The 11380-nt window shown below is 44.0% G+C and overlaps 1 protein-coding gene across 1 annotated transcript in view; it reads left to right on the top strand.

The window, feature by feature from the left end:
• Nucleotides 1–11380, top strand: part of Ubac2 (UBA domain containing 2) — a 161229-nt gene that overhangs the window by 19834 nt on the left and 130015 nt on the right. The window contains exon 2 of the mRNA XM_004631192.2: nucleotides 8117–8244. Within this exon, the coding sequence (XP_004631249.1) occupies nucleotides 8117–8244 (128 nt within the window). The remainder of the gene's footprint in view (nucleotides 1–8116; nucleotides 8245–11380) is intronic.

Below are 11380 nucleotides of genomic sequence, written 5' to 3'. Positions count from 1 at the left end.
GCTGACCGAGGGGGAGGGTGGGCCCTGTACCCCTCCTAACCTTCCCCGCTACCCCAAGGTGACCATGTGAGCATGAGTACAAGCACAATGCTATGGAATGCAGGTGACCCAAAGACAGGCGGGCCACAGGGTCTCGACTGTGACCATGCAGTGGATGGCATTTGTTCGTCACATCTCTGGAGTTCCCAGAGGAACAGCTCATCTGATGATCAGAAGGCCAGAAGTGTCTTACAGACAGCTTTCAGCATCTTCTAAACACTGTAGGGAAACCAAAATAAACTGGGCCTTTTGATCCTCTAACAGCTTATTACTGAGGTCTATGAGATAGCCACAGGGGTGTATACATTTTTCACTTTGGTCACTGAAGACAAATTCTATTAAGCTTTCTTCTAGAAATCTTGAGAGGCCCAGAATATGAATTATGGTAGAAATAAACAATGTTCCTTGCAGTGTGTGGAATTTCACCCTTATCTTTGATTTAGTATCTTTCTAATGAAAAGATCGTAAGAAACTTACTTCATAAGGTAGTGGGTCACCTTGTTCTTGTGGGAACCCCAGGGAGTTTACCAAGTTGTTAAGTAGTCAGAAATGGGAAAAACCAGTAGTGTGGTAGGATATGGTGGCCACTCTTCTCAAGCGTGTGAACCACACTGGGCTTTTTGACATCTGTATTTTTATATGCCAGACTTGTCAGGGCAGGCAGAGTTGCTACCTTCCCCCGCCCCCAGCTGATTGTAGCTAGTTTTGAGCTGCACCTGTAACAGCCTACACAGCTAAGCTCTGCAAAACCTGTTCTTGGCATCTTCAGTACTAAGGTAAAATTCACACAACATAAAATTCACTGTTCTAGCCATTGTAGAGTGCACACTTAGTGGCTTCTAGTATATTTATTTCAGAACATTTCATTACCCCACAGAGGAATCTAGGACTCATAGGCTGTCATTCTCCATTCCCCCTGCCCTGATGACCGCTAATCTGTAGATGATCCCTATGGATTTTTAGATTTGGAAATATCATGTCATGGTGTCATATAATGAGTGACTTTTGTGTCTGGCTTTCACTTAGCTTAATGTTTTTGAGGTTTGTTCCTGTTGTAGCAGGGCTTCATTCTTCTTCTTCATTCTTTGTGACTGAATAATAGTCCACAGTATGGATATGTCATGTACTGTGTGTCCATAGTACTGTATTGTTTCCACTTTTGAGAGTTATGATAATGATGCCCTATGATAATGCTCCTGTTGTGTGTGAGTTACTGCATCAGTACCTTTCATTTTTAGTTCTTTTGAGTATCTACTCAGGAAAGGAATAAAGGGACATTTGGTAAATTCTGTTTGACATTTAACACTAAAATGTGTTTTAAGTTATTAAACATGTAGAGTCTTGTTCTCTTGTTATATATTAGAAAAAAGTTAATGTCTTTTTTTTTCTTTTTTATGTATTTGGTACAGGGTCTCACTACGCAGCTCAGACCCTCCTGTTTTCAGCCTCCCCAGTGCTGGGATTATAGGCATGTGCTACCACATCTAGTCTCGGTGGCCAGCTCAGCACACCCAGGGGACAGGACTGGAAAGGCATATAGAGTTTATTTTTTTATAGTCAGGAAAAACTGGTTTGAAATACCAACCCTTCTACTAACTATCTGTGACTGCAGGCAAGGTATTTAATCTTTCATAGTCTCCTTTTTTCCTTCATTCCTTCTTTCCTTCCTTCCTTCTTTGCTTCTTTGCTTCTTTCCTTCCTTCCTTCCTTCCTTCCTTCCTTCCTTCCTTCCCTCCCTCCCTCCCTCCTTCCCTCCTTCCCTCCTTCCTTCTTTCCTTTTCTTTTTTGCTTTATTGGTCTTTTTTTGCGAAACAGTCTTGCTGTGTAGTTCAGGCTGGCCTCGAGCTCAGTGGTCCTCCTGCCTCAGCCTTCCAGGTACTGGCGTAGCAGGCTTGTGCCACCACATGGAGCTTCGTACTCTTTACGTAGAGTATATGAGTAGGTAATTCCTGGGTAAGGGTTGCTCTAAGAATTCATCGAGATGGCATTACACTCTTGTTGACACAGTGCCTGGTGTAAAATAATCCACATATGCTGTAATAGTTATTTTAGGTTAGTTCTGTCACCTAAGCCTGATTGGTATCCACTGCCACAAAAAATGGCCATCCTTTGGTCATACCAAGGAGAAATAGATGAATTGACCCAAAATCTTGAACTTAGTTGTCTTTGCTATAGGTATTTTCCATTTTTACTTTTAGATTAATAGATTTTACTCTCAGAAATCAGAGAAACCCCATTTTGAGAGGTGCATGGACCTCTTGCAAAGAAACTACTTTTCCTTTTTCTAACCTATTTGCTTACCACATACGTTCTTTATACATGAACCACTTCCGGTCTCAGCTGACAGACAGGAAGATTGCCAGGACCCGCCCCATCCCAGTGTGTGAGAATTCAGTGAATTTTTTTTGTTTTTGAATTAGTAATTAGTTAAAAAATATTTTTGTCACTGCTAGAATAGATTTGTGCAAAACATTAGAATATCCCATGAATAGATCAGAGATTATCACTGTTAATAATAGTTAACAGGTTCTTTAACAAAATTCATGTATTTATATGCTATCTTAGTGTTGAAATTCTATGATTCACTGGGCCCTCTTAATGCAGTATTTTAATTATGATGTATTTTAAGTATGCTAAAGAATTGAAAGGATGGTGCAGTGAACACCATGACCCGTCGCCTAGATTCTGCAATTAACATTTTACTATATTTGGTTTATCCAGTTCCAGTTCCTCTATTTATTGATGTCTATCTTATTTTTTTTTTTTTTTTGATGCAGTTCAAGGTACATTGTCAGTGCTTATGTGCATTAAATAAAAATGATTGCTTAAAATTCGTATTTTTAGAAGTCAGTTTTCCAAGAAGAAAAATGCACACGTCTTGAGTTGATCAGGGCATATAGTGTCGTGTCGCCATATCTTGTGTTGTGGGACTTCTTGGATATTGGTGTATTACCTTATTCAGTTCTGCAGGGCTTATAGTGATCTAATGCTTTGCTCTTCTTAAAGGAAGACTTAGTGGTAGAGTTAAAAAACTTCAATGTAAGATCTCTATTGTGGAGGTTTAGTCCTGGACAGAGTTAAAGGTCGTATAAATAGGATCAGTTATTAATTCAGTAAGTATTTGTAATTTAAATTTTCGATTGTGGTAAGATAAGAGTATACATAAAATTTAGGGTTTTTTTTTGAGGGGGCATGGTGAGACAGGGTCTCACTGTGCACTTCAGGCTGGCCTTGAACTTGTGGCAGTCCTGCCTCAGCCTCCCAAGTGCTGGGATTCCCTGTGTGTGCCCCCATGCCTGGCAAAATTTACAGTCTTACCCATTTTTCTTTTCTTTTTTTTTGGAAGAACCGGGGATTGAACTCAGGCCCTTGTGTTTGCCAGGGAAGCGTTTATTCCACTGAGCCATCTCCCCGGCCCATCTTACCTATTTTTAAGGATATCATTCTGTAACATTAAGCGCACTGGTGCTGTTGTGCAAACAATCTCCAGAAGTCTTTCTGTCTTAGAATACTGTGACTCTTTATCCATTACATGGAAGTCCCTACTTGTTCCACCACTGCTTCTGGCAGCCACCATTCTACCTTCTCTTTTATGAATTTTGCTATTCTAGGTACCTTGTATGAGGGGAATGGCTTTGTGACTGCCTTATTTCTTTTAGCTCATGTCCTCAAAATTCATCCTTGTTTTAGCCAGGGTGAGAATTTCCTTTTTAAGATTGAATTAAATTCCACTATATGTGTGACCCGGTTTATCTGTTTATCCATTTGCATCAGTGGGCGCCGGACCACTCCACAAGAACTGTGTGAACACTTCTTGTACGTATGCCAGTGCCCTCCCATGCGACAGGCATGTGCTGACTGCCTTTGTGACAGGTCCTAACTTGGGCACGAGGATGACTGCAGCAGTGGACACACCGGACCAAGCTGTGGCTCTCAGGAGGCTTCTGTTCCCGTGAAACAGAAGGTGGCCGAGATGGGCAATAAGCAGAGACATTTGCTTCTAAAATGCATGGTTGTTTTTTTTTTTTTTCACATTTTATGTTTTTGAAATTAAGATGTGCCTTAATAATTGATGACATCTCAGAATTATATCTGGTAATGTTTCTTTTTAGTGTCACCAAAAATAATGGTGCATTTATAGTCCTCTTGAATCATAGCATTGGTGACTCACTCTTAAGTCTGCTGCTTAGTGCTATAAAAAACAAATGAGGACAAGTGGGATAGACAGTTGCAGCAGTGGGGTGCATACAAATGAGATGACATTTAAGCATGTGTCTATCTCCAATGATATTTTTCATAGCGGGGCCTTTCCCTTAAGGATGCAGTGTGTCCATCCACTTCGTGGACCATACAGCCTGCCTGTTATGGGCTGGTAGTGGTTTGCTGTCTGTCTACTTGAAGTTGCACTGGTATAGAGTAGAGCCGGGCCAGGTGGGGGTCTGGGAGTGTTGTGCCGATGGGCCCAGATCTTTCAGGTGTGGTAAAGACGGCATCTCAGTAACTCGGTAACTGGCAACAGTTCTTCCAGTTTCTCAGAACAAAGTCTTGGTGTCATTCTTGACCTCTCCATTTGCCCACACTTTGTACCTAGTCAGTCAACATGCTCTGTCTGCTGTGTCTTCCGCTCCTATCCAAGGCGGAGATCTCCAGCATCTCTGTCCAAACCTCCCTCAATCTGAGCCGTTGTTATGTCTTGCCTAAATGATCTGAACAGCCTTGCAGCTGCTCTCCACTCTTCTTCCTGTGCCTTCCTGTGATCTCCTCTCAGCTTAGCAATCAAAGCCATCATTTAAGAAGTGCCTGATGGTGTTGTTTCTCTAACTAGCTACCCTGGCCCCCGAGAAAAAAGCATCCACTCAGCCTCCAAGGAGGGGTTAGTTGGTGGCCTTGTAGTGGCCTGCAGGGCTCTCCTCTCTTTGCTGTCCCTCTTCTTTGTATCCTCCCATCCGCCTTGCATGTATCCTCTCCTAGCTGCCTTGGCTGCCCAGCTGCAGGAAGAACGTGATCCTTTCTCAAAGCATTTTTCCTGTTGTCCCCGGGACATCTGCAGGCCCTACTCCCTAAGGCTCAAGTCTTACCTCATCAGAGGAGTTTCCCCCAACTGCTCTGTGTGAATGACCGTTTCTCGGCCACTTGTAGACTTTCGCCATGTAAGCAGGGTGGGCTCCGTTGTGTGGCAGTAGCAAACAGCCCCAAGGTGACAGCTGCCTAGCCTAAGGATCAAGGTCTGCCTGTCACCAGAACTACGTCTCAGTATATGCTTGCCTTGTTTTGTTTATTTTCTTTTCTCTCTTGTCTTGACTGTAAACACCACCAGGTTCAGGACTCTGTCGTTCATTTACTGTCATCCCCTGGGGCCTAGCCAAATGCACAGTGTGTAATGGGTGCGTGGTAGTATGGCAGTGATTGAGAGAACCACAGCAAATCATTTGTTCTCTGGTGATGTGAACCAGGTAAGAAGCATAGAGCAGGGGTTTTGAGAAGACAGGAGCAGCTGGCATGAGACAGGCTGGCAGCAGACTTCCTGTGGAGAAGCAGTGAAGAGTGTCCCTGTGTGACTCGAGACTGTGAATCCGGAGTGAAACCTTGCAGGTTGGCTCTGATTTTCCCTTCTCACACTGAGGAGTGGCAAATAAGAGGCAGGAACGATGGGGCTGTCTCACAAGGGCAAGTGGAAGTCCAGAGTGAAGAAGGAGCATAGTCCCGCTGTCCCTCCAAGTCACACCTATGTGATGCACTCCTCAGTCCTGTCAGAGTGGCACAGGAGCTTGCCTGCAGGGGGCTGCCATGCTGCAGCGCATACAAGCTGTTTGCCCTTCATTCATTCTTTCCTTCTTGTGACACTCTTGAAGTACCCACTTTACAGGTGAGGAAACTGAGGTTCTCAATGCTCATGACAGAATTTAGATCAGTCGCACTCATTCATGGCACCCACTATACTTTTGAGGCACCATGCAGTGGGAAGCTCTGTTAGATCTTTAGATTCCTTGGGGCTTGATGAAGTGTGTATCCACCGCGTAGTGCTGCAGCTTAGATGTTTGCAGGGCCTTACCAGAGAGGAAATGGTGGGCTATTTTTATATGCTCAAACAAGCCCAGTAACCACAGTATCAACTGTAGCTGGTGAATCCACCCCCAGGGAATTTCTTATGAATAAGATTAAACTGAGCCTGACGGAATCTGAAAGCGCCCTGTCTCTCATGCTTGTCTGTGGTATTGCCTGTTGGTGTGAGGCTTCATGGCAGAGTTGCAAAGGGGAAGGCACAGGCCTCCCTTCAGGGCACTGTTGTTGGGAAGGCAGAGCTATGTGGAACGCTGGTGGCTGAAGGAGCGTAGAAGCCAGGGTGTGAAGTGGGGAAGAGCCCTGAGGCCCAGAGCGGTTCACTCAGGCCGGTGCAGGGAGGTGGACTTGCAGCTCTGACTCGAGGGTGCATAAAACTGAGAAAGGAAGTATCTGCTGGGTCGCGATGGATGGTGTTTGGGATTTTCCCAGAACCACTGAAATAGAAGCCACTGTATTCAGGAGGCAGAGAGAGGAACAGTTCATTTGCAGTAAAGGGCCAGTGGGATGGAACTGCAGCAGAGGGGGCAGATGGGAATGTGGTCTGGGGAGCACGCAGGAGGGTGAGGTCCTGTCCGCCAGGGTCATAAAGGCAATGAGGTGGCGAGATGTTGGCAGAAAGAAGACCCCTGCTCAGGCATGCTGTCCCAGCTTGACAGGGAGATATGCTGCCGCCACCACGGCCACAAGCTGAAACCCAGCAGTATTACTTTAATTATCAGGGAAAAAATGGAGATCAGTCACAACTTTTAAAATTTTTTTGTTGAAAATATCTTTTTGACTTTAAAAATCTCATATGTAGTTGTAAATGTATTGGGAAATGAAAAAACAGACTTTTTAAAGCGCACTAATTTCTTAAAAATATCGGTGATAGGGGGCCAGGGAGATAGCTCAGTAGAATAAGTGCTTCCCTGGCAAGCGAAAGGGTCTGAGTTCAATCCCTGGTTACACACACACACACACACACACACACACACACACACACACACAAATAGATAGATAGCTATAGATATGATATAGATCTATAGATAGATAGGTCTGTCTATCTAGCTATCTATCTATGAGACATTAAGAGTCAGAGCATTTTATTTCTTTGTAAAAAATGGTTCAAGAATACTTGGAACAGTGTTCGCTTTCTTGTGTAGCTCCTAACCTGGGGTAACCCTTTTCATACCCCGTGATTGTCTTCTGCTCTTCTGAGTTTGGCTATTTGCAGAATTTCATTCTCTTTGTTATAAGGGTCATGAAATAGCTGTGAGAGTTCTGAGTGGGAAGATTTCCGCCTGCCACCCTTCCGCCCGCCACCCTTCTTCCTGGATTTCCCAGTCCTTTTCATCACAGTCACTGCATTAGTTTCCTATCATAGCTGCCAAAGATCATCAAGATTTGATGGCTGCTTTGGGGATGTGGCACAGGTCACAGAGGCTCTTGTGGAAAACTGACTTGGATTGCTTTCTTTTGGTACCAGGGGTTGAACTCAGGACCCTGTGCTTGCCAGGCAGGCACTTATGCCACTGAGCTATCTCCCTGGCTCACCTTGGATTGCTTTAGCATTCAGGATGGAAAATCTCAGGGGGCCACTGCAGTCCACAGAATTAACACTTTCACCTCTTAAAATTTGTTTGTTTGTTTTAAACAAATGTGTTTCTCTCCTGCATGGTCTGGAGCAGACTGGTTGATCAGTAGAACACACTCCACTTCTTCACTTCACACTTGAGTAACCTTTCTGGAGGGCGACCTGCTGAGCTTCCTGCTGTTCGCTTGGCATGGCCTCCCAGAAACTGGTGGACAGTGCAGCCCCTGCTGTGAGTTCACATGCTTCCAGTGTTTTCCTAGGGCTCCCCTCTGCAGGGAGATGTCTACTGGGAACTAGCACAGAGTTTCTGTACTTTACCTGCATTTTGATTTAAAAAAGGGAATTCTCTTGCTTTTCACCAATGTGGGTTTTTTTTGTTTGTTTGTTTTTGTTTTCAAAGTTAGCCACAGTCATCCTGAGCATGGTTTCCTTTCCCTCCAGACAAGGCGCCTCTGTCCAAGAGTCTCCTGCTGGTCCCCAGTGCCCTGTCCCTTCTGCTGGCCCTCCTGCTGCCACACTGTCAGAAGTTCTTCGTGTATGACCTCCATGCCGTCAAGAACGACTTGCAGGTGAGTGTGGCTGCCCTGGCGTCTGGGATTTGCCTTTTTCCCTGCTATGTCCTAGTTCCCCAAAGTCTCTAAATGTGTTAAGAAGTATGATATATTGATATTTCCTTGACAGGAACATTTTCTAGTTGTATTTATTGTTGTCGCCAATTTATGACTATTTTTATGGTGGTAGTTAAACCAAATAGGAAATTGCTCTTGACTTTTTGCTATTGGAAAGAACAGAACTCAGTAGCTTCCAAGACTGATGGACTGCAGGCTTTTAGTGGGGCTAAGAACCTGATGGACTGAACTCAACAAAAGTGGAGCTGTTAGGGTCTCGTCTATGAGTTGAAGTTAATAAAAATTATACTGTGTGGCCTAGCACCCTTTTCTTTACTAAATACTCTAATTATCCCTTCCTAGTATAGCCTGCAGTTCTTGAACACTGACACCTTTTCTTCATAGAGATGTAATTAGTGCCGTTGTTCAGATTGATGTCACCAAGACCCCATGAAGGTCTTTCTGCTATTATCTGTATTTTCACTCTCAGAATAGACCATAGCTTCCAGATTGTGTTAGTTTTTGTAATACAGTGGTTCTCAATCCTGGCTGAACAGTGCAATCCCTTAGAGAAACATTAACAGATACATACACATACATACGTATGTTTAAAACCCAGAATGATGTCACCCTAGTCCAACCGAGTCAGAGGCTGGCAGTGAGGCTTGGGTACTGATGTTCATGTTAAGATGATCCTCAGAGGACTCCACTGTGAGGCCACTGGGAGCCCCGAGGAGCTCTGAGATGAGGGAACGTGAGGGCCCTCAGGCCCTGGGTAGAGGCCTTCCTGATTCCTAGGTTAATTTGGCTCATCTGCCTGAGTACTACTCTATCGGCATCCGTGCTTTACAGGTGTCAGTCAGTGTCCGCATAAGAACTTCTTTAGACACACAGAGTGAGGACACAATATTGCAAGATATGAGTGTGCACTAGATCTTTGGGTGATGGTAAATGAGGTCAGAGTGTGTCACAGGCCTGAGAGCTTGGAGATGAGCGGAGGACTGAATCAGCAGTGAGGAGAGAAGGGCGCTGTGCTTCTAGAGGTCCCGTGAGCGCCACACCTCAGGAGTACTGGAGGGGTAAGGCTGGCGCTAATAGGGCTTGGATCAGATGAGGTGATAATGCCTTTATTTTGAGGTTCTGATTCTCCCAAATTTTGGCTCTTAAGGCAGAGGTACTGTCTTCAGTTTTCTTTAGGTCTTTGTTGAGTCTGAGCCAGTTATCTTCATGATTGTATGTAAAGGTTTATTAATACTCCAGGTCTCAGGTGTTCATATTCATAAGCATGGTTCTAAAACAGCAGTTACTGAAAACTGTTGTTTTTTATTTATTGCTAATTGAAAAAAACACCCATCATGGTATTCCTGCCTAATCATGGGGCCTTGCCCATTGAATCCAGCGGAGGCCTCAGTGTGGGCCTGCAGGAGCTGGTCCAGTTCAGCAAGGTGGGCAGGGGGGATGAACACTTGTGCCATCCTCCAGCCAGCGCAGTGCTCTGAGTACACTGAAGGCAAACCCTGCACCCTCACTTGGAGCAGAGACAGATCGGAGCTCGTTCCACACTGAGTGTGGTCAGTGTTTTCTTCTGTGTTATTATTTCATGTGGCAAGAGAAGAGGCTATGTCACTTTAGGAAGTGAAATACTTTCTCTGTGCCTCCCTTTCTTGATCTTAAGATAGCAGTAGTATCACTAGCATTCATATGAGCATTATCCACAGTAGACAAGAGGTGGCAGTAAGCTGGCGTCCACCGGCAGGGCAATGAATAAAGAAAGCGTGGTAAGTACAGACCATGGCATGTATGCAGCAGAGAAAGAGAGATTCTGGTATATGAACCTTAAAGTGAAATAAAGGAGCCAGACACAAAAGGACAAATACTGTATTATTCCACATACACGAAGTACCTAGAATAGGTAAATTCAGAGACATGAAGAGCGGAGGTCACCAGAGGCTGTAGGAGGTGTTGGTGAGAAGTGGGTGCATAATTTCTACCTAGGATGTTGAAAGCATCCTGGAGATGTATAACGGTGATGGTCATACAAATTGTGGCGTGCTCAGCCTGGCCTCTGGGCAGGACTGCTACAACCTGTGGTGCCAGGGATCAAACCGTGGTCACGTGTGCCTGCCTAAGCTTGCCTAAGCAGGCGCTTTAGCCCACTGAGCTATCTTGCCGGCCCTGTAAATGCTCTTAATGCCACTAACTTGGGCACTGAGAAACAATCAAAATAATAAATTATATCTTCTATTTTACCATGATAAAAATCCAAAGCAGATGTAGGGCTGACTTGTTTTGCGTACCTTATAAGGTAATTGAGAAGGGGAAATAAAACCAGAATGTTTTGCAAGGCCCCTGGGACTACCTAGAAAAATTGGGAAATTATTTAAGTCTGAAAATAGGCCTTCAAATAGCTCTTCATTTGTATGTTACGAATATGTGCTTTTCACCTAAATGGAAGTTTATTTTTCAAAAACTGGTATTCCTAAATTCAGTAATACATAATAGCAGCTCTCATAAATTACCCTGTAGTTAGGTGCTATGAAGTAGTTTGGTTATTAAAATTAAGCTCAGAAATACATGTTTGTGAGTTTATATCTAAGTTGTTTCCCAGTTACAGCTTTGTTTTATTTAGTGATATAAAGGTGAACATTTGTTAGCTTCTCGTTTCAGCTGATGTGTGTAATATTTTATCTTATAGTTCAAAAAGTTTTAACAGTTTTTTCTTCTAAGGGCTGGCCAAATAACTCAGTGGATTAAAGTGCCTGTACGCAGGTGCAGGGGCTGGGGTTCGATCCCTAGGCCTGCCATGCCAGTGAATGAGACTGGGCTGGTGGTGCGCTCCTGTAATCCCAGCACTTGGGAGGCTATAAACAGGAGGATCACTACGAGTCTGATCTAGTAGTGAGACCCTGAATACCCTGTATTCCCTTCCCTAAAATAAGAAGCAAAGACTACCCTTTGTTCTGTTGTCAGGAGGAATTTTTAGTATGTAAGAATTAAACTTATTAACCAGACACACATGTGTAAATATCGTATAGTCTCCCTAGTATAAGAACTCTAAAGAAGAAATACAAATAGAAAGATATAATACAAGGAAAGG

This window comes from Octodon degus, unplaced genomic scaffold (assembly GCF_000260255.1).
Source record: "Octodon degus isolate 3935 unplaced genomic scaffold, OctDeg1.0 scaffold00039, whole genome shotgun sequence".
Classification (NCBI taxonomy): Eukaryota; Metazoa; Chordata; class Mammalia; order Rodentia; family Octodontidae; genus Octodon; species Octodon degus.
This window is presented reverse-complemented; position numbering and strand designations above follow the sequence as displayed.